This window comes from Podarcis raffonei, chromosome 16 (genome assembly GCF_027172205.1).
Source record: "Podarcis raffonei isolate rPodRaf1 chromosome 16, rPodRaf1.pri, whole genome shotgun sequence".
Classification (NCBI taxonomy): domain Eukaryota; kingdom Metazoa; phylum Chordata; class Lepidosauria; order Squamata; family Lacertidae; genus Podarcis; species Podarcis raffonei.
Window position 1 is genome coordinate 9119276 of NC_070617.1, and position 26820 is coordinate 9146095.

Here is a 26820-nt window from a genome sequence, read left to right on the forward strand (position 1 = left end):
GGGCCTCCACGTGGCCTGTAGATGGTGCTTAGGGCGTGTGCGCGCTTGGGGCTGATCCGGAGCCAGATGGCTTCGCTGCGGGCTGCATCATCCAGGACAAGGCTGCTGCGCGGGGGGGGGGGAGGAGAAGGGGGTGACCAATCCTCCCCCCTCCCCAAGTGGGAAGTCGTGTGTCCCCCCCCCCCCACTTTCCCCTTCCCCACCGCCTGAGGATTAAATCATCCTTTCCGCTTGCAAACTTCTCTTCCGCAGCCTCGGATGATTCAGCTGTTCCTAGGACTCTCCTCAAGTGACCGAAATGACGCCCCCCCCAAAAAAACCTACCCAGGCCGGATCTCCAGTCCCCCCTCACCCCAAGTTTGCAAGAAGCCCGTTAACCCTTGCAAAGATTCCCAGCAAAGGGGAGAGGAGGAGGGGGTGGAAAGCCTTTGCAAAGAACCCAGGCGTCCGGCGGATAAAGGGGGGGGGGGAGAGAGAGAAAGGGATCTGATGGCCGCCAGCTTTTACGACCTGAAATAACCCTCTCCCCTCACCCAACCCACCCAGGCGCTTAGGAGGCGGGTGCGGAGGGATGAAGGGCGGCGGGTCCCGCCAGTGGGAGGCGAGGGATCGCCCGCTCCGTCCAATGGCGAGGCGGCGCAGGCGGGATCGTCCCCGCTGCCTTGGGAAGAGGAGGGAAAAAAATAGGACGCGAGAGGATGAGATGGCGAGTGGAACTGCGCGAGCCAGGTGCGGAGAAGGCGGGGCGCCGGGAGGCTCGGGGGCGGGGCTTGGCGCAGGTGGGGGCGGGGCTTGGCGCAGGTGGGGTGGGGGGGGTACACGGGCGCGCAATGTCGGGGGTGGGGGTTGGAGAGAGGGAGAGCCGGGGAGGGCTGGCCTCCTTTTCCGGGTTGCGGGAGGCTAAGGTCGCCTGGCGCAGCTGGGTTGCTAAGCTGGAGGGGGGGCGGGGGAGGAAGGACAGGTGAGCCGGGGGCGTGGCCAGGACAGGTGAGCCGGGAGGGGGCGCAGAGAGGCGGAGGGGATCGTGCGCGACACTCCGCCGCCGACACCGGCCAGCGCAGGCACGCGCGCAAGAGAGATCTCGGTATCTATTGAAAAGTGTCCGCGGAGCGTCCCAAGAAACCCGTCCGGGAGGGGAAAATATTGGGGTGAGTCCGATCCTCCGCGGCGGGGCACCGATCCTCCGGTTTGGGGGTTCTGACTAGTCGGCCGGGTCCCAAAACTGACCCTCACCAGGAATTTGGAAATCCACCCCCCCCATTTCTCCTTCGAAACTTCCCCTCTGTTTCCCGGAAATTTAAACGCACACGCGGGGACCCCGAGATCAGAAGTCGAGCCCCACATAGCAAGCTGCGTGGGGTGGCTGGGTGGGAATTTCCTTATGGCTCTTTTTTCTCTCCCCCTCCCCACTACCCCCCCATCACCTGCTTTCCCCAGATCCCTTCTCCCCCCCTCCCCCCCTTCCCAAGAAGAGGTGATGTTAGGACGCAAAAAGGCACGTTGGGGATGAGATCAGGGCAGGCGTGAGCCGTTTCCCTATCCCAGTTTTTTAAAACCTGATTTTGTCCGGGGGGGGGGGAGGGCAATCTTTTGGAAGTCACGCCCGTTTTTTCTCTCCCTGGCTCCATGCCAATGATTGGAGCCAATGGTTTGTATGGGTATTTGTTTCTGTGGATCGAGACTTATGTTTCTGGGGAGGGGGGTGTTCCCCTCTTTTGCGGGGGGATTACTCCACCATTCCAGGCCTTTTTCAGAGTGGATCAACTTGGACAGGTTCCCTGGTTACTCCCCCACCCACCCCCCGCTTCCTTCTTGAGTTTGAAGATTCCCAGCTTGGGGGGCTATTTTTACCAATTGCTAAGCTTGTAGACGTCCAGCGCATTGAAGGATGAACTTAGGGGGTGCTTGGTTCGCAAAGGTTTCCTGGCAACGTGGCTGGTGCCAGGTCTGGGCCTTGGCGACATCGGAGAGGTACGGATCCTCTCCACTGTTTATCCTTTGCCCTCTCTGCGCCGTGGGTTGGCACTGCCCTGGCATAAACGGTGGGCATGTTTGTGTGTGTGTGTAATTTTTCCCCATCATATGCCACCCACACCCCCTGTCACAAAATCTTCTTGTCCAGGCAGGCAGGTATTGACTGCTTGCCAGGGGTGGGCAGCGTGTGCCCGCCAAAAAGGCGTCGTTCAAATAATGGTGGAGCCGGTTTTAATTGTTGGAGCTGTTAGGTTTGAATAGGGGTGAGGCATGACCGTGGCTTGTCGTCGTCCTCGTATGAGCTGGGGATGGTGCTAAGGACAGGTGGGCATGGTTGGAGGAGAGCGGGCAGTGCCCAGCTGCTGGACTGTAACCTGGGGAGGGACTTTATTAGGAGGAGAGTTTCCTTGTTAGCTAGAGTTGCTTTCAGGCTTGTGCCTTACCTTGTGGTTGCTGCAGGATTCCTTGCTTCCGTAGGGTGGACCCCAAATACCTTACCCCACTGAAGCTAAGACCCAGCCATTCTTGTGTGCAAGAAGAAGCAGGGGTGGCATCTGTGGCTTTGGCGCTGCCAGGGAGAGAGGGGCCCAATAGGGATCTTGTCCCATGTGCATCCCTGCTTCCCACTCGCGTACCACCCGCAAGCAGGGAATGGATGGCAAGTCAACAGAAAGCTGTTTTACCCGCTTGGCACATGGGCACTGAAAGCGGGCCTTGTCTCAAATGCAGAAGTGCCCTTTGGAATCCAAAGGGTATGAATCTTAAGGTGCCCGTTTTGCTTGGGTGCTGTGTTAGTAAGAACTGAGCGGGCGACTTCTTTTTCTTCCCTTTTCCCTTTGGGCCAACTTTACTAGTTGGACTCTGCCCTCCAAGTTACACCCAGCCCCACTGATTACCCTTCCCTCCCTTACAGGGCTGTGTCTAAAGGTGTGCTCACCTTGGCAAGCCTGGCAGCAGCCTGCGAGTTTCCTACAGGCAACTGTTTGGCCGCTGTGAGAACAGAATCCTGGACTAGATGGGCCATTATGTCTGATCCGGCAGCCAGCTTCCTCTTCTGTTCTTATTGGGAGCCTTGATTCTTGGGGTGGGAATTTTGCTCGGGATTTCTCCTGACCTTTCGGCTCTCCCCACCCGCTCTGGTGTCCCAAAACAAGTTTGTAAAGTTGGGACAAACTTTCCCTCCTCCACTTTCAGTGGAATGAAATGCAGCTTATGGTCCAGACCTTAAAAAAAGCAATATTATTGATAGCACTACAAAGAAAGTGCTTCACACATGTTAAATACTTCTTACTTTTAGGAAGTCTGCTTAACATCAAAGTTGATGAGTGAGAGTTACAAGGACGGGGAGAAAAAGAAAGGCAAACGTGATCATTTGGATCAAATAAATATTTTATTTTATTTTCAAGTACATATATATATATTAATGGCTCACCCAGTAAAGCTTTCAAATCGATCGTGAGATGACAATGGAAGATTCCTTAGTTACGTATTTTAAACTAAGGAATCTCCCGTCATAGCTGTGGTGGTTTCCGAGCTTGGCAGAGTTGATCCTTGAAAACAGCCCTTTCTCGCTTTTGTTTCTTGCAAATACAGCCACAAGAAAGAGACACCATCCTCTGCCCCTTGACAATAAAACTATTCCATCCGTCTTATTTCAGCGTACAGAATAATATAGACGGTCCGTATGGCCAAACGGGTCTGATTGATGAGTATAAGCTATTATGTTCCAATGTAGAAAGGTCCTTTTTGTTGACTGGCAATCTCTCCTAGGCTGGTGAGTCTGGTTAATGACACAGATTAGCAACTGGGAATCCAGAAATTGGAAATGGTGATTACTCCTGGAGACTTAACGCAGGGTGTGATCTTGCCTGTGCGGCATCAGAATTTTGTGGGGTCTTTGACAGTTGTGTGTGTGTGTGTGGATCCGACGTTCTCTTCTCCCTTATCACAACATCTTAATACTTTTTAAAACATCGTTGAAATGTGGATAGCTCAGTGGTAGTGTATATACTTTGCATGGAAAAGGAATCGGGTTCAGTTCTTTGGCGTCTCCACTGCTACCAGTGTTTTCCAAACTTGGGTCCCCAGCTGTTTTTGGACTACAACTCCCATCACCCCCAGCTAGCAGGACCAGTGGTCAGGGGTGATGGGAATTGTAGTCCCAAAAAATAGCAGGAGACCCAAGTTTGGGAAACTCTGGTGTACAGAACTGGATGTATCAAAGGCTGTTTGCTATGTTCCTATAAGTCTCTGCTTCTTATGCCAGCTGGGAGATCCCTACCCCAGCTAGATTATTTTATCACTCTGATTTTGACTTCTATGTTATTAGAAGTCAAATATATTTATATTATCTTGTCTAAGTATATATATTGTGATTTCTGTTTCACAAATAGGATGCTCTTAATTGTTCTAAATGCTTCAGTTGGGCACTGCCCAGAAAACCAGAGAACAAGTGGTGAGCCGTATCCGACTAAGTTATACTCAAAGTAGACCCACTGGCCCAGTTAATCATATCCATTTGTTTTGCTGAGTCTACTCTGGGTATGATTAAGCTTGGATGCAACCCTATAACCAGCCGTTCCGTCTCTGCATTCTGTCCTCCGCACCCACACAATACTCACTGCCCCAGTCGGGATGTGGGTCACGTCCATACCATACATTTAAAGCACTCTTATGCCCCTCTTCCCCCCTGCCCCAAAAGATCCTGGGAACCGTCAAGGGAACTGTAGCTTTGTGAAGGTGAGAACCACAGTTTCTAGGGTTGACAGCCAATCCCACTTCCCAGGGAGCCCTGAGAATTGTAGATCTGTGAGGCCAAAGAGGAGGGGTCGCCGAACAACTCTCTGCCCCCCGAGCAAACTACAGTTCCCAGGATTAACAAGCAATCTCCCTTCCCAGGGAACTCTGGGAACTGTAGCTCAGTGACCAGATGACTTTCAGCCCCTTTAGCAAGCTACGGTTTCCCAGGATTCTTTGGGGGAGGCAGCCATGGCTGCTGAAGTAATAATAATAATAATTTATTATTTGTACCCCGCCCATCTGGCACGGGAGTATGGATTGTAAGCTCTTCTCGTGTGTAAAGGTGGACACACAGTTCTTTGCCCACCTGCGTGCCGGAGGAGGAAGGTTCCCGGAGGCGGGCTGCGAGGCGAGCCAGCCTCACCCGCCTGTTTGCGCCGACCCACCTCCCTGAGGGCTCTGAACCGGCAGCGCAAGGGTGAGTAAGGTGGGGAGGCAGCTAAGAATACACCTGCGCCATGTCCCCAGGTGTCCTCCTCGTGTGCTGGAGGTGGGGGAAGGGGGGGCCTTGTGAGGCAACAAAGTGGATTGTCGGTTGGTGTGTGTGTGGGGAAGAGCAATAAATAGCAGGCGAGGACGTGAGGGCGACTGAGAAGGTAAATGCTCGGATTAAGGCATCCCAAAATTAAACTGAGGTCCCCCCGGCACCTCTTTGGTTTTACCTCTCCCTTCTCAGTTTTGTTTTGTTTGTTTGGTAAGATCTGTGCACCGATCGATGTTTTTTTTTGAAAAAGAAAAAGCCTCAAAACAGTTTACAAAAACAGTTAAATGATTGAGAAGACCAATTAACGACAATGGTTTAAAACATTACAAAAATTAAATTAGAATGACGGAACGCTGGGTGGTGTTCAACTATGCTTTATCCATTATGCGTGATTAAAGCTCATTCATTTCAGTGGGTGCTTGTGAGAAAAACGTAACTGAATGTCACTAGCTTTTTCGTGATGATGGTGTTTTGTGCTGGCTGGTTAGCCTTTCCTCTGAGCATGTGCGGAGTATCAGATACTTATTTGCCTCAGCCACCAGCCTGTTCGTGTGCGAAGATAAACACAACTAAGCAGATGAAATTGCCACCAATATATGAGAATATTCTGTTGCCACCAGCTCACTTGCAGGGTATTTTGCTGTAAAGTCCTCAGTTCATTTGCATGCATTAAGTCGTTGAGGGAAATGCAGATTTTAAAATGAACCTCAGAGCATGCGCTGAGTTCCCTTCCTTTATTCTCTGATAAAGAGTGGGTGTCGACTAAGCATGGTTTTGAAACAACTGTGTTGAAACCCAGTTTCGCAGCTGCATCACTGTTTAAGACTCGCACTTATTATTTTTTTCTAATAAAAAGAAGAAAAAGCTCTGGGTTGTGGGAGGTGGGGGGTTACACTCTGCCCTATTTCTGGCCCTGCTTTTCGCTTGGCTGGGTGGTCTCGTGGGTTGAGTCTTTGGGGACTCCTTTCCTGCTTCTTGCTCCTGCAGCCCGGGCAGAAATTCAACAGGTGCAGCATTTCTCTCCCCACCAACCCATGTCCTTCCTGACAGTTTTGCTTTTTCTCGAAAAAGGTGAAGTATCTGGGTGTAAATATGACTGCAAAAAAATTGAAATTGTAGAAAGACAATTATGAAAAGTTATGGAAGGATATCAAAAGAGATTTGGATAAGGTTGACATTATCTTTGTTGGGCCGAATTTCAGCGGTTAAGATGAATGTATTGCCTAAGTTGTTATTTTTGAAAGTTTTGCTTTTTCTATCTGTTAAAAGTGTGGGGGAGTTGCTGGTGACCCCAAATGCCAGGCAAGGAGGTTGGGGTTTCGGAGGCCCGAGGGACAGTCAGCAGTGCAACAGGGTCAGCCACAACGGCCGCCCGCTCTCCGGCCTGGCTCATGCTCTGCTTTCTGCTCCTGGTTTCGGAGCTGTGGCCTAGTTGGGCTGGCTGCGCCAACCGTGGCCTGGTTGCCGTGGGAGCCTGGGCTGCTGCAGCAGCCAGCCTCCTCAGGGGGCGGCTGATGAAACCACGGAGAAATCTCCCTGCGTGTGCCGCACCCTGTTCTCTGCTGGAGGTGCCCCCCTCCCTCGCCGCCCCAGGGTGGGGGACGACGCTGCCCCTGAGCTCCTCCGCGCTCCATGGCAACCCTGCGTGGCACACATCCCCGGCCTGGCTGCCGTACCCCAGGCGAGGCCTGTAACAGGAGCCTGGCTTGGCAGGGGGAAACCTGCGACGAGCCGGGCGCGTTGCCAACCGGCTGGCACAGCCGAGCCGAGGGAGGGCCAGGAGGGTTCGCCCACCAACCTTTCCTTTTATTTTTCCTGCGGCTTCCTTGGGAGCACCAAACAGTTTGCGTGCTGCTGCTGGTGTTGCTACCCCCCCGCCCCCGGCACCAGTGCCAAGACGACTTGGCAAAGAAAAAAGTACCGGTTGCCAGCTTGTGCCACTGCGCTGGTGCCCGGTGCCCGGCTGAAGGAGGCGATGGAAAGGCAAGGGGGAGAATCCCATTTGCTAGCTGATATTTGAGGGGGCGCTTGCCTCTGTGCGCAAAGAAAGTTGGTATGACTTGGCGAAGTTCCCCTCCCCGGGGTGGCGAGTGGGGTGGGGTGGGGGAAGAGAGCAGGTGACAAGTCGGAAGCAGAAGTGGGTCAGGCCTTGCCGCTGTGCCGGGCAGGGCTCGGCGGGCACTGTTGCCACAACCCTCCTGACTCTTCAGCTGCTCTTCCACCAGCCACATGGGCACCGGATGGGGTAAGAACTGGAGAGCCCAGGGGGGGGTCTTTTTTTGGGGGGGGAAGGAGGACTTTCTGCCTTTGGACTGCCCCCCAGGGGCTCCCCCGATCACTCTGTCTTAATTTTTAGCCTTTAAACTTTTTAGACGAACCTCTAGTTGCCATCTTCTCCGGGTTGTTTTTTCTCGTTCCACCTCTGACACACCAAGTGGGAGGATTCGAACTCCGATCCGGGTGGCTTTTCCTGATCATTAGCATGCAGAGTCAATCATCCCTGGCATGAGAGGTGTAAACGGCTAGGTGGTGGAGTGCCAGGCCAACTGAGGGCGGGGGAACTAAAGGTCTTGCAGATGCTTCTGGACTCCATCTCCCATGTTCCCTGACCCTTGGCCATGCTGGCAGGGGCTGATGGGAGTTGGAGTCCATCATTGCTCGTTCCTCATCCCTGCTTCCCCGTCCTCTGTAAATACATTTGGTATGGGTTCCCTGATTGGCTGGGACATATAGGATGGGGTTGGGAATCTGCGGCCCACCAAATGTTGAGTGCCACAGGTCCAAACCCCCCCTCCCCCGCTGCTACAGATTATTGCACCCCATAGCCTTGTTCTTCAGGGCACGGCTGTGGGCACGGGTGGGGCAGAGAGGGTGTGTCTGTGAAAGAGAGCTTGCATGGTTCCCTTTCCTTCCCAGGAAACTCGCTGCTCCTTTCGGCTTGGCCTAAATTGCCAAATTAATATTCATACATATACACATATCAGTTAACAGTGATTGCGTGCGAGGCAGGTGGGAGCGGGCGCTATAATTCCCTGGTATTCGAGGACGTGTGCAAAGGCAGTGTAGCGTGGATGTGTGGCTTTTGGGGGTGGGGCGATTGCCTCCCCCTCCCCACACACCAATATTTTGGCATTCACCTGTGGTGCCCTGCTGTGCCCTGGTTCTAGGCTGTGGGCACCCTTAAGACCGCACTGCAAGGGTGTATAAAACGAAGGAGACATGTGACCCTCCATTTTGTAGCTTTTGGGTGGCAAAGAAGCAGTCATGGCTTCCTCCCCTCAAGATTCTTGGGATCTTGGGAAGGGTGCCAAGAGTTGTTAGGAAACCCATATTTCCCCTCTCAGAGCTACAGTTCCCCGAATGGTTTAGCAATCGGAGTTCTGAGAACTGTAGTTCTGTGAGGGGAATAGAGGCCTTCTAAGAAGTCCTTTAAAAAACTACAGTTCCCAGGCTCTGTTAGCAACCAATCAAGCCCCAGGCGCATGTCCAGTTGTGACCACCTGGAGATCTCTGGTTGCCGGGTTGGCGAGTGGAGAAAGCAAAACGCCCCTTATCTGAAATAATTTCCTTGAAGCTTGCGTTTGTTTTATTCTGGATTGTTTTATTCGACGCATTGTGAGCCGCTTTGAGATTTCTTCCCGAAACTGCAAAGTAGGATAGAAATGAAATGAACGACAACAGGAATAATAAACCCCGTTGTAAAAGAAAATGGCGCCGAGGTCTTCCGCTGTGGCGCCCGCAAGCCAGGTTGATGGTGCTGTTTGGACATTAGATTGTATATGACACTGTTTTCAGGATTCTTTTAAGGGAAGCTACAGCGGTTAAAGCAATGTAATTGTGGTTTAAGCTGGACATAGTGAGAGCATGGCCTTTGTTGTGGGGTCAAGACTGGGACTCCCTTGCTGGGAAAAGGAGGCTTTGCTTGGGGCCTGGCTGAGTGTGCGCACTGCGCAATTGTGGGTGGCTGTAAGCTGTGGCCGTGGGTGGGACTCAGGGCTGGTATAGGCTGTGGGATTAGCATTGCAATTTTCCCTCTGGCTGGCTCAGCCGCTTGGAATTGGAGAGAGGGGTGGTGGCGAGGTCAGGTCAGATTTTAACTCTTGTGTGTGAGAGAGTGCCAGGGGGGCAGAATCATGGCCGTTTGGGGGGTGACTTTGTGAGGTGCTGGGGCGACATTGTAGGTTGGGACGAGGGCTCTGTCTGCTTCCTGCTCCACACCAGAAGTTGAGAAAAACATGGGTTCCAAGTGGTCAAGGTGTTTTGGGTGCTTGTATGGGGAAAGCCTTTAAAAACACCCAAAAATTTTTGGGTGCTGGGTTTCCAAAGATGTGGGGCTCTGGGGTTGGGTCCCCCCTCAGTGTTGTTTTGAAAGCACGGCTTGGTTGACTGAGAGCTCTGTCTCCTATTCCCAGGCTGTGGTCACTCCTCAGTGTGGAAGGAACTCTTTACATGCTCAGAGGCACTCTTGGTTGTTATTTTTTGTGTCAGAGAGAAGTGCATACCTGGCATAGAAAAGGGTTCCTGGCCTAGATTTAGTCCTATATATAGTTGCTCCACCTGGAAGAAACCGCTTAAGACTTCCTGTTCCTCCAAACTTTGGAGGAACTTATATGGAGGCACTTTTGACCTTATTGCTGTGTCCTGGGTGGGAGTCAGTCTCACCTTTTTTCCTGGCATGAGGTGAATTGCTTTCTAACAGCAGTGTAACGGGCAGAAATCCAACAGGTGAACTTTCCCCATCCCAGGCAAGGACGTGTGGGGATAAGGATAGCTTCGCCTGTGGGATGCTTGCCTGAGATGCCACCGTCTGAGCCCCAAAGAGCTCAGCCCTAAAAGAATTGGCAGTCTTGCAGTGGGACGGTCGCACTTGCCTTGGCACTGCCCACTAGCGATGCCCAAGGGTATGAGTCCAATCTTGAAGAATTGGGGGCACTACCATTCTCCCCCCCACACACTGCAGTAGGTAAATATATATTATTTTTAAGTAGGTTTCCACTATTCCCCCCCAAAAAAGAAATGCAAAACAGGGGTGCCAGTTTCTCAAACTGTGATCTGTGGACCATTCTTGGCTCAATAGCTTCATCCAGATGTTTGCATTAACAATTCTTGCTGTTTTTTTGATTGATTTTGATTCCTTTTTTATTATTATATCGTTTTTTCTCGTTTCACAATGTGGATCTCACAAATTAAAAAATACAATGGAAAACAGCGCATGACAATTACTACACCAGGCGGGAGAAATCATGGAGTGGTCGGCTGAAAACCTCAGCAATTTTTTCCAGGGGTCTGTTTGGGTGGATGAGGTTAGAGAGGAATGTATTTATATATTTATCTATTTATTTAGCCCATTGCTATCCTTGGGTGTAGCCAAGGGGGTGGAGGGGCGGCAGCTGCCCCCCTCTAAACCAAGTAAATAAATAGAAATACTTAACTAACTGACCAAATGCATTTCAGGTATCTCGGCTCTGCCCCCCCAAAACATAAAGCCTGCTTGGCCCACTAAAATAAAGCCAGGCTACGCCCATGTCGCTATCCCAGATTCTTCTCCAAAGAGCTCAAAGTGGTCCCCGCCTCCTCTTTTAATCCCCACAACAACCTTGCGAGGCGGATTAGGCTGAGAAGTTCCAGCGTCGCACCCAGGGAGCTTCAGGGTCACGTGCGAATTTAAACCTTGGTCCGACACACAAATGTCTGTGTCTGTGAGGTATGTGTGTATGTGTGAAACATCAATCTATTTTTCAGAAACGAACGAATGAGTCACCTTTGAAATCTCCATATCAAACATGTAAACGTTTACTTGCTGAGAATCCTTTTCCTTTATAGCAGCAAACATTCTGACCTTCCCCCCCCCGATATTTATTTGTTTATTCAAATTGATATACATAGTTATGGGTATCCAATTCCACTTCTTCATTGCCTCCCTTGTCCTTTTATAGGAGCCTGTCACCCCAGCTGACTTTTTTATATTGCAATTTTATGTCGTGAACAGCCCTGAAATCTAGGGTGGCGTGCAAATTTTCATCGCAACTGCAATTTTTGTAGTTTCCAGCTGCTCTGTGGAGATGGGGGATTTGGGGGAGCTGCTGAACCTGAGGATATCTCCCCCCCTCCACCCCCCCGCAACTGCTTCTAAGTCCTCGGACGCTTGTCTTTACTATTCCAGATGTGGATGGACTCCAGCTCCCATAATTCCCTGGGGCTGCTTGGAGTTGGAGTCCAGCAGGGCTGGCTACCTTTGTCCTGCAGAGATGCGCGCAACAACAGAGGCACAGGGTGTTGTTCCAAGCTGCCCCTTTCTGCACCCGGCTCAACGCCCACTCGGCAGCGGACCCCACCCAGCCGCCTCTCCCGAGTCCCTTCGGGGCCAAGTCCCACCCTGTAATGTTCCCTGAATGACTCCACCTTCTTCCTGCTCCCCTCCTTCTCTCTGCAGTCTCCTGGCTCCTGAAACGCTTTGCAATTTCTCCCTCCAGCTGTGCCCTGAGCCTGCGGATCGGGGTGGGGGAACCTTTGCCTGGTACGGCGAACCAGTCAACCTGCTGAAGGGGCTGCATCAAGCGTGCTTCCTACTCGGAGTAGACCCCGCCGAAACGAATGGCTAGATTTCTTTTTCTTTTTCTTAATAAATTTTTATTGATACAGCAAGAAAAAAGAGGGGAAAAACACAAATACCAAATTACACACAAGAATAATCTTAGACACATAATTTTCTTAGCAAACAATAAAACATATATTGGTCTTAACACTAAAGACCCAACCTCCCGTCCATTCCATATTTCAATTTCATATTACTTATTGTTAATACACACTTTTATCGTAATTAAACTTATTCTTAATATATCTAATTTCTTGTATCTACCTTGCAACTATTACTGAAGTTCCTTGAATGCTGCAACAGAATTTAAACTACTATATTTATTTTTCAGATATTCTTTGAACACCTCCCATTTTGAAACAAATTCCTGTTTTGATTTATTCTTTATTTTTTCTGATAAAACAATTAAATTTGGCGTATTCTGTCTAGATTTCAGTGGCTAGATTTCAGCGGGGTCTGCTTCGAGCGGAACTTAGCCAAGGTACGACCTCAAGGTGCTAGCTGGTCCCTCAGCCAGAAACCAGGGGAGTGGAGTGTTCCTCTGAGCATGTGCAGAGAGTCCTCTGCTCTTTCTAACTGCCTGCAACAGCAGGACAGCTATAATTTTCCTGGCCTCCTCCGGAATGCAACACTGAAGGTCTTTGTGCACAAGAGGAAGAAAGGGGGAAATACATTTTTTCTCTCCTTTCTCCACCCCTTGGGGGGGGGGGATGGCTTGTGGCCGGTCAAATTTGTCCTTCCTGTTTCCTAGACTTGGGTTCTGTTTCACCAGCTCCTTCCTTCCTCCTCCTCCTCCTTCAGCCATGCCTTCTGTTTTTTCTCCTTGTGCGTTTTCCTTTTTGGAGAACGGTCAGAGGGGGTGACAGCAGAGCATGGCACGTATCGCTAAAGCTGCGCTGATTTCTGTGCCCTTGCAAAACCCTCAAATTATTATTTATTTTAACTTATTAGTTGGGTCCCTCCCCCTTTTTATTACAAAAAAATAACTCAAAAGTGGCAATAAACAAACAGTGCATGTTAAAACCAGCATAAATCAAAAATGGAAGAAAACGAAAAATTTGTTCATATTTTCAAAAGGCAGGACTAAAACGTACCACCCCCTGAAGGAGGCCACAGATTAAATGAAAGCCCAAAGGCTTGACGGGAAATAAAAGTTTTTGCCTTATGCCTAAAGATAAGTAATGATGGCCTCTCTGGGGAGAGTGTTACAGAAGCAGGGGGCCACCACCAAAAAGGCCCCGTTTTTGTGTTGCCACCCTCCTGAAAGGCCTCAGGTGACGATCTGGGTCAGTCCATTAAAATCTCTGCTTCTCCTAACGACCTCTTTTTAAAAATGTCTCTCTGCAAAACAACCGAAGGTATTCAGATGGTGCCAATATCTCGTTGCTGCTGTCCTGAAGATTGGCACGCAAACCCAGGAAGCAGTCGATTTTCTGCAAAGAGTTTAGGGGCACCTGGAAGGGTGAGGTGGGGACATGGTTTGAGGAGTAAGCAAGCCTCTGCTCGGACAGGCTCTCCCTGCCAGTAATCGTGATTCTGTCCTACCTTACAAGGGTGTTGTAAGGTCGGCTGGGGGCCTGATCAGCCCCGATAGCAGAACGAGGTGGTGAAAATAGGAATAATCCCACAGTCATGGAGACGAGCTGGGAGTGTTGGGGCACAGCAAGTGTGCCACTTCAGGGTGCAGGTATGTGTGTGGGAGTGTGGGGTGCAACTGTGGGTTTTCCCATCCTCATTTGCTCCTTGCGCCAGCCCTGTAAGGTAGGTCAGACATCGGGTTCCAATAAGTGATTGCAAGATTTGGGAACAGCAGGAAATTACAAGTGGGATGACATGTCCAAATAAAATTATAAGGGAGGAAATGATTAAATGGAAGTCAACAAATGATTGTCTGTGTTTCTGTCTATCGATCCATCTATCTATCATCTATCTACACACACACACACACACACACACACACACACACAAACACAAACATAGACACACCCCAGATAATAACAGATAAAGGGTCAGAATGTTTGCCCTTTGGAAGGAAATGAATTTAAGCATATTTTCATGTTTTTACAAGCAAACGTTTAAATATTTGGTATTGATGTTTTAGAGATAATTCATCTATTTATTTAAGAAAAGAAGATAGATATTTACCCTGTGTATCATTGGTTCCAATTTTCCCCTCTTTGAAAATTGCTGGGGGGGTCTTACTGGACCACTTTGTGATTTTTGTTCCCGTTGTAGCAATTGTAGACGCTGTATGATTCTGAATTTTTATTCTTTCTTCCGTATTGCATTTAACGGCATTACAAAATATAAGAAATAAGCGAAGCGATAAAAAAACACAATATGGATATTTAATGTGATGGAAACGCTGTCTCCTGTCTTTCACGACATAGTGAAGAGAACGAAGTGTAGTTTGGGAGCCCCCGGTTTAGATTTTTTAAGTCAAGATAAAATACAACGGTGGTGCTTTGTAGGATAGCATCATGCAAGTAAGGAAGGCCACATCAGGATACCTCTTTGAACACTCATGTCTTCCCCCAGAGAATTCTGGGAGCTGTAGTTTGTTAGAGGTGCAGAGAGTTGTTAGGAGACACCCCTATTCCCCTCCCAGAACTACATTTCCCAAAGTGGTTCCGTGATCAATCCCCCTTCCCAGGGAACTCTGGGAATTGTAGCTCTGGGAGAGGGTGGGGCCAGTTGCAAAAAGTGGGTGGAGCAACTAGCATAGATTTTACCTTTGTGAAATAGACTTATATTATTTGCACACAAATTCCTATACACCCTGCTCTGTCCTCCATTTCCAAGCAAGGAAGAGGCATATGTCAGAGTTCAAGAATGGCAAAAACCAGCAAGGAGGTTGCGAAGCAAGGCTGGGAAGGGGCGTGGTGTGGGGAAGGAGGTGTATGGGGTGAGTCCTAAGGGCCAGAGAGAAGGCCTGGAGGGCCATCAATGCCCCCTGGGCCTGGGGTTCCCTACCCCCTCCTTGACAACTCTTATATTTTACCTGGGGCTGCAAAAAGAACTCTGTGTGTAGATTCCCTGGCTGGCTCAAGCTGCTGCCAGCCAGTGCAAGCAATAAGCCTGACAGACAGTGAAGTTAGTCACTATCTCAGTCAGTAGAGCATGAGACTCTTAATCTCAGGGTTGCGAGTTCGAGTGCCGCGTTGGGCAAAATATTTATGCGACGCACTGGATTGGACAGCCCTCGTGGTCCCATCTGACGCTACAATTCTGTGCTGATTCTAAGGCAGTGTTTCTTGGCTTTCCAGCTGTTTTCGGACTACAATTCCCATCATCCCTGCCCGCCGGTGTTGCTAGCTAGGGGTGATGGGATTTGTAGTCCAAAAACAGCTGGAGACCCAAGGCTGGGAAACACCGTTCTAAGGCATCTTCTTCTTTAAGTCAGCCCTTTATTCATAACCTTGAGGACGAGAATCTTAATTTTATTTTTACGGGGAGGGCAGCAGCTCATTGCTGTGCGCAAGGTCCCAGCCCCAGGTGGGAAAACGGACCCCCCCACACACCTGAAACCCAGAAGAGCTGTTCCAACTGCAGCAGCGCAGACCACCGGGTGGGCCGGCCATTTGAAATTCCCCCTGGCATGGGGATATTTCTGATCAAAAAGCCCCATAACACAGTGAGGTATTGCAGCGTAAGAATATAAAATGGGGACGGAAGCAGCGGCTTTAGAACCAGGAAAGCGAAGGCAACGGACTCTGTGTCTGGATGAGGCCTGAGTCTAAGGCCAGGGTGGGGTCTCTCCTCTTAACAACCACTTCTGGTTTGCAACAGAGAACGAGAGAGAGAGAGAGAGAGAGAGAGAGAGAGAGAGAGAGAGAGCCCTTGCGACAGCAGCTCCCACCCAGGCTGAGTCACGGGCCTCTCCAGGAGGTCTCCCCCCCCACCCGATGGTACCACCCTGAACCCTCCTTGCCACACAAGGTGCCTGGGCCTCTCCCTTGCCTGCTTCGCCCTCCTTATCTCCCTGCTTGCCTCACCTGGATTTCCCTGAAGTGCAACGACCTGGTGACAGCAGAGACCAGAGTGGGGGGTGGCAGCTGGGGGCGGGGGGAGGAAGCCGCATTGGGCAAAAGGACAGGGAGTGGTTGTACTGCCCGGCTTTCGTGGCTGTTTTAAAAATGTCTTTTAAAAGATTTTCACCAAGGTGGAGGAGAGGCTGGGGTTGTGGCCTGCAAGGACTGTCACTCTCCAGTATGAACCTACCCTGGACCTTGAGATCATCCTCTGAGACCCTTCTCCATGTGTCCTGAGTGTGGCAACAGGAGAGAACGGGGCCTTTTTTGCACTGGCTCCCTGTTTGTGGAATGCACTCCCCAGGGAGGTTCAGCCGGCGCCTTCATTCAGGCGCCAGGCAAAAAACGTTTCTCTTCAACCAGGCCTTGCGTCGATTGACGTCCAATGCCCTTTAAAATGTGTTTGCGGGGAGGGGGATTGTTGCTTTGTGGTTGTTGTTGGTTTTGTTGTGTATTTTATGTTCTCATCTTGTAGTTTTATGTTGCGAACTGCCCTGTGATCTTCAGATGAAGGGTGGTTTACATCATCATCATCATCATTACAGTGGACGCTTGGGTTGCGAACGTGATCCCTTCCGGGAGGCACATTCGCAACCCGTCTGTGCGATTCGGCACTTCTGCGCATGCGCAGAGCACAATTTAGCGCTTCTGCGCATGCGCGACCGCCGAAACCTGGAAGTAACCTGTTCCGGTACTTCTGGGTTTCAGCAGGTCCGTAATCCCAAAAAATGCAACCTGAAGCATCTGTAACCCGAGGTATGACTGTATCATCATCATCACAACAAAAACAATAATAGAACCTCCAGTTGCAAGAGTTGTGTACCCCTTGAATAGCAGGTGGCTGTGGAAAAAAACAGGAAGCTAAGGAGCGGAGCAGAATGCCGCAGCGAGACTCCTTACGGGGTCTTCGCCACGGGATCACATTCCCCCAGTGCTATACCAGTTGCACTGGCTCCAGGTGGAGTACAGGATCAGGTTTAAGGTGCTGGCTTTAACCTTTAAAGCCCTATATGGCCTAGGACCCTCGTACCTACGAGACCGCCTTTCCTGGTATGCCCCACGGAGGACCTTACGGTCTTCAAACAAAAACACATTGGAGTTCCTGAGCCACAGGGAGGTTAGACTGGCCTGGACCAGAGCCAGGGCCTTTTCCACCGTGGCCCCGGCCTGGTGGAATGCTCTCTCACAAGAGACCAGGGCCCTGCGAGATTTGACATCCTTCTGCAGGGCCTGCAAGACGGAGCTGTTCCGCCAGGCCTTTGGTCAGGGTTCAGTCTGACTCATTTTCTCTTTGTATAAGAACAAGCACCAAGGAGGTTTCCCAGCCTGTTCACAGGTCCTTATAATATCAGTGGAAAACAGTTGGTCCTGTCTAGTATTAACCGCTTTCAGTTTTAACCTGAGGATTATCATTTGTCCAGCTTTAACTTTAATTTATTTGAATTATTTTTGGGGTGCATTTTAATCAATTGACTGCTTGTTTTTATGCATATTGTATTATTTATATGATGTTAGCTGTTCTGAGGCCAGGGAGGGCGGGGTAAAAATAAAAAATTATTATTATTATTATTATTATTATTATTATTATTATTGCAGGGATAGTATATACCACCTCCAAGTAGCAGGTGGATGAGAATGAAGCAGCAAGCTGTTGGCTGGCATTGCTAAATATGGAGCCTCTGGTTGCCAGGGCAGTATACCCCCTGAATAGCAGGTGGGCGAGGATAAAACAGGAGGGGACTGTCGTTGCCCTTTGTGCTTTGGGGCAAAATGTTGAGGCAAAGCCCATGGTGCAGAAGAGAACCTCTGAAAGATGGATGCCTCAGGCTGACGATGCAGAGCCTCCATGGATGGGGGCAGTCTACCCTGGAACGCCAGCAGGGACAGAAACACAGGCCTCTCTCCTCTTTCCGCCCCACCCCAGAGACACCTAGACCTGCTTCTGTCAGGAACGGGACTTGGTGGCCCTGATCCCAAGCCTCATTGTTGCACAGAGGGACAGGGAGGTGTGGGTTGTCGCGGTTTGTGGCTATGCGCCGCTAGCCGGTCCTTGAGACGGCCTCAGCCATCCTGTTGCCATCTTAGGCGTTGTTGCGCAAGGGAGTTGCAGCGCAAGCGGGCAACCGCCTCTTCTTCCCTTTCCACCGCAGTGCCCGTTTTGGGGGCTACACCCTGGTGGCCTGGGCTCACCCTCTGGGACAAACGCTCAAGCACATTTGAAGCCGATAGGGAGAGGTCCTTGTGTGCTGGTGGGAGGGAGAAATTGCCTTATATGGAGAGAGTCAGGCCAATGGGGCCTTTCCATATAAAGCAAGATTCTAGTTCTCAGGTTTTCTGAATAAAGGGCTGATTTAAACAGGAAACTGCCTTACTTACTCCAGATCAGGCCGTCGTGCATCAAGCTCATTATTTGTCTACATTAGCAAAGCAAACACTGTGCAGAGTCGCTGGGGCAACCCTGCCAGATGGGCGGGGTATAAATAATAAAATTATTATTAGTATTTTAAAAACCCTGCTGTGGTCCCTCGACTTGATCACATCTCCTTCGAGAAATAGACTTGAAGAGAGCCTGTCATTAGTTTGAGGAACAGGTTCATCTATCCGTTATTTATTCTTTCATTTATACCCCATTATATACCGTATTTTTCGCTCTATAAGACGCACCAGACCACAAGGCGCACCTAGTTTTTGGAGGAGGAAAACAAGAAAAAAAATATTCTGAATCTCAGAAGCCAGAACAGCAAGAGGGATCGCTGCGCAGCGAAAGCAGCGATCCCTCTTGCTGTTCTGGCTTCTGGGATAGCTGCGCAGCCTGCATTCGCTCCATAAGACGCACACACATTTCCCCTTACTTTTTTAGGAGGGAAAAAGTGAGTCTTATAGAGCAAAAATTACGGTATTTCTTCCCAGGATCTCAAAGTGGCGGGTGTGGTTCTCCCTTTTCACAACACCCCTGCGAGGTAGCCTTGCCCTGGCCTAGGCCTTACCAAACGCCGAGTGCCATTCCCTTGCAGCCTAGGGGTATAGTATAGGAACCTTTCACTTTCTTTTTTTTTGAAAGTAGCTCTCCCACTTAACCTTATTTTCAGCCGTTTGGGACCCCTTATCTCAGCAGGCCACACAACGGCCCTCCAGAGCGGACTGGCGCTATCTCTAGGCCGCACTTGGAACGGGAAGGGTGGGAGAGAGCCGAGTCTGTTGGGTGGGAGACGGCAATTCGCTTTCGCCCCTGTGCCCCTGTGTCGGGCATGCTGCCATCTCCTCCGCTCACCCTCCTCCGAATAAACCCATTGAAAGGAACGGGCCTCAGTTAGCTGGGCGCATTCGCCTTAATGGGTGCTGACTCTCAAGCAGGACCACCATTGGCTATGGACATTAGGACGCCATTTTGGAACCATCAGGCCTGGAGTCTTGCACGTCCCCACTCTCAGGGCATATTGGTGTAGTGGTTAGAGTTCTGGACAAGAACCTGGGAAGAGACCAGGGTTCAGATCCCACCCATGTGGGGGGGCGTCAGGCGCTCTCTCTTGCCTATCCCACCTCGCAAGGTTGTTGTGGGAATTAAACCCAGGAGGGGGGAGAGCCACGTACGCCACCTCCTTGGAGGAAAAGGCAGGAAATGAATGTTATCACAGGGATACCTTAGCTTGAGACTCTTCATCTCAGGGCTGTGGGTTCGAGTCTCACGTTGGGCAAAAAAGGGGGTTGGGCTAGATGACCTTTGGTGTCCCTTCCAACTCGACAATTATATAATTCTGTGAAATGGGCTCAGGGCGTGTGGGTGCCTGGGATCCTGCCCAGAGGCAGTTGTGCCCACCCCATGCCTCTTGCACAACGGAGCATGTTTTTCATTTTCTGAGGCGCATGTCGTCCGATGCCCTTCCAGCCTATCCTAGCCCTGTTAGCAATCCCACCCCCCTTTTGCAAGCCGCCACGCAGCAGTTCCTCTTTCATATCAGCTGCTCTTCTTAAGTGGGTAGTAAACGGACAATCTTATTTCCTCGTTCCCTCGCGCTCTCTCTCTTTCGTTCTCTGTTTTCTTCCCCCACCTGGGTGGGCTCTTCTCGTCCAGCTGGCTTGTTCATTTTTTCCCTCACCGGGGTTGAGGGGTGGGAGGGAAGCGGTCTGGCTCCCCACGCTGCAGCTGTGGGCGAAAGAAGAATCGGAAGCCTGCCTGGGGAACCCAGGTGTCCGGGCCGAGGCACCTGTTTGGTGGTGAGCAGATTAAGGGACTTCCCTCCCCGCTCCCACCCGCAGACTTAGAGACTAAGGGCCCATCTGCACTGAACATTTAAAGCAGGGTCACGGCTTTGCCCAAGGAATCCTGGGAACTGTAGTTTGCGAAAGGGTGCTGAGGCCTGTCAGGACCTACAGTTCCCAGAGTGGTTTGAACAGTCAATCCCTCTACCTAGGGGACTCTGGGAACTGTAGCTCTGTGAGGTGAATGGGTGGTCTCCTCTCGGCACCCATAGCAAACTACAGTTTCCCAGGGGAAGCCACGGCCGTTTAAAGTGGTATGGAAATGCTTTAAATGCATAGTGCAGACGGCGGGTGTAACTTTGTTAGTTTGCTTTCTATCGGACTGAGTTCTGGTCATAGCTGTCAACTTACAGATTTGAAAATAAGGGACCAGCAGCCTCGAAAATAAGGGATCAGCAGCCAAAATAAGGGATCAACAATTACTTTGATAAAGTACAGATTTTGTTGTGTGCAAATGGCTTTAGATACCTATTAGGTCCATAAATCACCATATAGCATATATTCGACACAAAAAACCAGCAACAATTTGTTGTTGACAAAGCACAGCTGGACATAGAAAGGGCCCCATTACTTTCAATAGCTTATTTAAGGGACATCATCAATAAGGGACAGCAGCGGGACATGGCGCTGGGATAAGGGACTGTCCCGCCAAATAAGGGACGCTTGCCAGCTATGGTTCTGGTTTGTCTGTTTTTTTAAAAACAGATTTGAGGGTTGGCAGAGTCCTGGAGGAAAGTTACCCATAGGCAGCTGACTTAGTTGGTCACGGGTGTGTTGTTTTACACACACACACACACACACACACACACACGTGTTTGACTGGGACTAGGGAGACCCAGGTTCAAATTCTCACCCAGTTGAGGGACTTTGGGCCGACTCCTGACCTACCTCATAGGGTTGTTGTGAAGATAAAACGAGAATGGGAAGCAGCTCCTGGGAGGAAAGGTGGAATAGAAATGAAAACACACAAAGCCGCTGCTTTTTCCATATCACACACTCACAACCTGCATCTGGTCAGGTACTACCAGCAGACAAACCCGAACTCAGAGCATCTGGTTGGCAATTGTGAGAACAGGATACTAGGCTGGCCTGATCTAGAAGCCTCGCCTTACGTTCTGATAGGGGCAGAAACCAGCTCAGATTATTTTGATGGGTGAATAGCCGCAAGAGCCGTCTAGAGCCTCCTGTTTCAGGAGCAGTCTACCTCATTCTCAGTTGCAAGGGAGGAGAGTTGCTATTGAGCTCAAGGTCCTCCTATTCGACCTCTGTCAGAACAGGGTGCTGGGACCAGACAGGCCCATGGCCTGATCCTGCTGGGCTCTTCTTAGTTTCTTGCGACCTTCCGCAAACCAGACCTGCAGAAGGCTATGACCAGAGCACATGTTTCTGAGCATGTTCAGAGTTCAAAGGCCACATCCTGCCTGTCCGGGCATTTCTCCCAGGAAATTTCTCCCAACACGAGCACCTTTACAAATTACCCACCTAGTACTTGCCAGGACAAGGGAAGGGAGATTTTATTTTATTTTATTTTATTTATTTTATTTTATTTACGCCTTCCAACAAAATTTTGATTTGACGAAACCAGACAGGGAGCGCCCTCTCCTGAGCATGTCCCTTGCCACTAACCCTGGAGCATCGCTATCAGTCACTGATGACAGTCCTGAGGTCGATGGACCAGATTCTGACTCAGTAGAAGGCAACCACCTATGTTCTTTTGACTAATGGTCCAAACTTCCTAGGTTCCAGTTTAAATCATCCCTTTATGCAAAACCATGAGGACTAGGAACTTCTAATTTGGCAGAGGGAGTTGCTGGAAAGAACATAAGGACACAGGAAGAGCCCTGCTGGGAAACCAGAGCTCAGTGGCCTCGCATGCAGGAGGTTCTGAGTTCAAGTCCCGGCATCTCCAGGTAGGGCGGAGGACGGCCCTGCCCGAAACCTTAGACAGTTGCTGCCAGTCCATGCAGGCAACACTGAGCTCTATGGACCAGTGGTCTGCCTGTTTATAAGGCAGCCCCGTCCTGTATCTGGTGCCAGGCCTGTCTCTCCTTGCCATCTCCCCTGGCGCAGTTCTGTGCCCGCCTTGCCCCATCTGTTCAGGAGGGAAGAAGCCCTTTCTGCTGGCGCCGTTGCTACCCTGCAGGCTGAGTCAAGCCAGCACTTTCGGGGAGGGACCTGGGTGGGGGCGCGGCTTGGCTCAGCAGGGGCAGCGCCCACCTTGCCAGGGCAGGTTGGGGCACGCCGGCTTGGTTCAGCCCCGCCAGGTGACACAACGCGGCTCGGAGAAGTGGGGCAGGAGGCAAGGAATTAGGGCGAGGAGCGAGGCTGGTGGTGGACACCCTTTCTGGGTCGCTTGGGGCAGGTGGCGTAATGATGTCTCTCCCACCCCCCTCGTGATTCCCGGCGGCTGGTATTCAGAGGTACGTCGCCGCTCCTGGCAGCAGAGGGAGAGCGTCGCCACCGTGGCTGGCAGCCGTCCGTCTCCCGGAATTGGGCCACCAAGTGGGTGGCGATCTCTGCACCTTGTGGCAGGGAGTTCCAGAGGGGAATTCTAAGCAGAACCTCCGCATTCCAAGGCATTGTCTCTCGTCCTTGCTTTCCCCCCTCTTGCAGTCCATTTTTCCTCACCCGAGGGAGATTTCGGAGAAAAAACGGATCACCAGGGTTGTGATTTGAGGCAGGATAATTGAGAGATTCCTTCCCTCTTCTTCTCTCCAAAGGTTTGGTTCAACCTTTGTGGAAGGAGGAGGGGACTCTGGAGCATGTGCAGAGTGCACTTTCCACACCGCAAAGCGCCCATTTGCTAGCCTCTGTGTGGCTGGTGCTTGATAAAAGTGTCTGTGTGGAGGGGTCATCCTTGCTTGCTTGCCCCCCCCTACCCTGGTGGAAATAGGGTCAACGTTGTAAAATCCTTGTTGCCTGAGATTCTCGTTCAGACCATCTGCATGCCCAGCCAGCAACACGTGGCTGAAGGCTCTCTTCCCCTTTATGCTGTTGACCAGCGATGGGGGACTGGCAGCCTTCCAGATGTTTTGCTGGACTACAAATCCCATCGTCCTTGGCCATAGGAGTCCAAGAACATTGGTCAAACTACAATTCCCAGCATCCCCGGCCATTAGCCATATTGGCTAGAGGGCTCATGGGAGCTGGAGTCCGAGAACATTGTCAAACTACAACTCCCAGCATCCTTGGGGGCTGATAGGAACTAGAGTCCTCCTGCTAGGCGCCTCCGCTGCGTAGATTTATCTGTCCTACCCTGTTCAAAAAGCCAAGAGGGTCTTTGCTGCCACCTCCTTGAGGGTTTGAAACAAACCAAAACCGCAATTGTCTGCTGCCAAGACGAGCCCGGGCATTGTGCGATGTGACTGGCTGTGCGGTGGTGCTCTTGTGTGTGTCTTAACACGCATGTGTTCTGGAGATGAGGCCCGCCCGCTTCTAAGATGTTAATTCCCAGAGATCCTGGCAAAGAGTTGCAGCCTTGAAGCAGGGAGTCACACATAGCAAAATCTGAACAGGACACCCCCCCAAAAAAAACCCAGAAAATGATTTTACTTGTATATTCATAACATTTAATCCTCTGTCCTTCTCCTCCAAGGAGCTCAAAGCAACATACAGAGTTCTCCCCCTCCCTCCACACTAACCCTGCGAGGTAGGTTAGGCTGGAAGATGGTAACTGGCCCATTGTGGCCCCAGTGAGCATCATGGCCGAGTGTGGATTCGAACCCAGGTCTTTCCCATCCTTGTCCATCTTAACCATCGCAATCACCCCCGATAGGGAAGAGCTGGAGGGCTTCAAGGTCAGATGGTTCTACTTTGAGGATGTCACGCAGATGGCAACTTTTATTTTTGTCACTCTGCAAAGTTGGGGGTGGGGGAGCGGAGGGCCGCATTCTGTTCTGGGCAGCCTGCCAAGGGCCGTGTGTGCTAGCAGTGGGCGGGGCCAGAGGCAAAAGTGGGCAGGGCAGCAAATATAAATTTTGCCTTTGAGCATGGGGCTAATTTCTACACTTGCTCCTCTCTCTCTCTCTCTCCCTCTCCCCCTCTCCCTCTCTAGGCAAGCAAATAAGGCATGCTTTAGTTGACATTCCTGCATTTCAGGGGGTTGGACTAGATGACCCTGAGAACCCCTTCCAATTCTATGATCAGAGCTGAAAGGCACATTCTGGCCAGGCAGAAACACTCCAGCAGCGTGTGAAGCCAAGGGCCAGCGAGGGGGGAGGATTGTTGCCTGGGGAGAGTCCTGAGGGCCAGATAGCGATATCTCGAGGGCCACATTGAACCCCTGAGCCCGGGGCTCCCCACCCCAGAGCTAAGAGGCCTCCACTGACTTTTGTATGCATGTGTCTGTTTGTGAGTTGTACGTCTCACCGCTTCTGCAGCACCTCTGGAGTTGGTTCGCCATTAATGGAACCTCCCACTTCAGGGGCAGTCTACCTCCGAGTGCCAGCTGCTTAGCGCATGCCAGAAGGAAAGGCGGAGGAGGAGGGCGGCTCTTCCTTTCATATGCCTTTCGGAAGGCTTCGCGGCCTAGGCTTGCCAACTTCCGAAACGGCCTCCGCGGCTGTGCCTTTTTTTGGGAACGGGATGATCTGTAGCCAGGCATTTGTGCTTTGATCCATGCGCCACGGGACGCCACGCGGTCTCTCTCTCACACGCTGATTTCCACAGGAGCTGCCCAAGCCATGCCTTCCAGGACAGTTGGCAACCCTGCTTTGTGTTTATACGGATGGAGCCCAGAGTCTGCAAGGAGCTTGTGTGCGCATGTGAATGCCAAAGGACTCCCCGCCTCGCTTTTCTTACAAGCTTCTCTTAAATTATCTGCTTGCTGATCAGCCTCAGGTAGCTTCTGTGCTCACCACAACTGCTTCTCCCGCACCTGGGTGGGTGAGCGGGTTTAGAGGCGAGGCCTCCAAACCAGCGCGATTTCCCAATAAATGTCATGAGCAGCCATTTCACATTTTCAGGTCCCCGCACCTCTTGCCTTGCGTCCAAACGACCCTACGAGGCAAGCACGTGGCGTTGTCCCCCTCACCCTCAATAGGGCGGGTGGGAAACGCCGAGGGATGCGCATGGCGAGATTCGAACCCGGGACTATTTCCTGACTTGTAGCCTTCGCGGCACTTGGCTGGCTGCTCTCTGGTGGTGGTTAGTGTGTGTGTGTGTTTTTTCCAGGTGGGTGCCTTTCCAGGGAGCAGGGAGAAAGCAGGGTGAACCCCCCTGCCGGGCTCTCCGTCCGAGGCTGGAGAGCGTGGCAAAGGGTTAAGAAGGTTTGAGGGTGGGGTGCTCACAACCTGGGGTGTGGGCGTTGCCTCCTGTTTGAGGTGGGATCCTGCCTGCCTGCCTGGCTCAGAACTGTTTGCTCCTTCGAGAGAGTGAGAGGGGGAGAGAGGTAAGTGGCGAGGCGGAATCGCCAGGGGTGGCTGAGGGATGTGTTTGGGCAAAGGGGGGCTTGGAGAACGGGCGCTCCAGGTGCCAGCCCTCCTGAGATCAGCTTTTGAGGGTTCGCCGGCGGCCTCTCCACCAGAAATGTGTGCCCGTCTGGCAGGGTTCTGCGGAGAGGTTCCAGAACCAAGCAGAGCTGGTCGAAGGGCCCTCAAAAGTGTTGCAGGCTTCAATTTTAGCCTTTCCGGAAGCTATAGGTGCTGGGTTCGGGTGGTGGCAAAGGGAGGCCCCTCTCCCTGCCCCTTGCTACCCTTTGGGGGCAGCTTGGCAAGGGGTTTCTGCCCCCCAGCTGTGGGGCCTGGCTGTTTGGAGGTGAGGGGGAGCATTTAAACTGGCTCTGTTTTTACATTCCGAAGATGATGAAATTATGTGTGTGTGTGTGTATTTCAGTATCAAAAATAACCTAGGCAAGTGGCTGTTTTTTGCATCCTTTAACTGCCCCATCGTATCCGCAACCGAGCCCCCCAGTGTGTATCGTAGCCCCACACGTTCCCACTGCATGCTTTTGGGTCTCTGTGGTTTTCATTCCCTCCCCATTTTGTAATATATGATTTCCGCCTGGGTAGTTTTCCAAAGTGTGTCAATTGCCGCATCCCCTTGGAATTCTCCCCCCCCCCCCCAGATCGAGTGGGGTGTGTGTGTGTTGCGCTCTTTCTGTGGGGAGCTTTCCCTTCCTCTATCTCCTGCTGTCGGAGGATTCCTTCAGTAAGTGGAATCCACCGTCTCCTTCCATAATTGAAATTTGGCACAAACTGATTCACCCTTTGAGAGGCGTTGGTGGGAGGGGAGGAGAATGAGCTCTGGCAGGACTTTCATATCTCCGGTGTTGTGGCACAGGTTTTGCTTGCTTGCTTCCTTGAAATCCTCTGGATTTAGTTTGACACCTCAGCCATGATTCTAGTCCTCTGTGTGTGTGTGTTTGCGGGGGAGAAACTGCAGAGATCTGTGAAAAGCTTTTCCGGTGCCATCGTCATGTTTTGCGAGGGGAACTCCGCTTTCTGTAGTTCAATTTCCTTCTTTCTTTATTAAATGGCAAGTTGGCAGATTTTCTTTTTTAATATATGTAGATTCTATCAGCAAAGTTACTTCAACATAAACCCATTTTGCACATCTCCCATGTTTCTGTTTCAATTTGTCCTGTTCATCTCCAGCTCCCCACTCCCAAACTCTCCTTGCCCACCGAAAAAGTAATCTCAGAAACTTACGAAGGGCAACCAGATTGCTATTAGGGTGGA

The 26820-nt window shown here is 51.1% G+C and overlaps 1 protein-coding gene across 2 annotated transcripts in view; it reads left to right on the forward strand.

Annotated features, from left to right (window-relative positions):
* Positions 1-606: 606 nt before the first annotated feature.
* Positions 607-26820, forward strand: part of ZBTB7B (zinc finger and BTB domain containing 7B) — a 55333-nt gene continuing 29119 nt past the window's right edge. Inside the window, exon 1 of one of the 2 annotated variants that reach the window (XM_053370172.1) lies at positions 607-729. In XM_053370172.1, the coding sequence (XP_053226147.1) occupies positions 699-729 (31 nt within the window). In that variant the 5' untranslated portion in view covers positions 607-698. Of the gene's footprint in view, positions 730-986; positions 1149-26820 lie in introns of those variants that run through there. The other variant, XM_053370173.1, reaches the window with a different exon arrangement.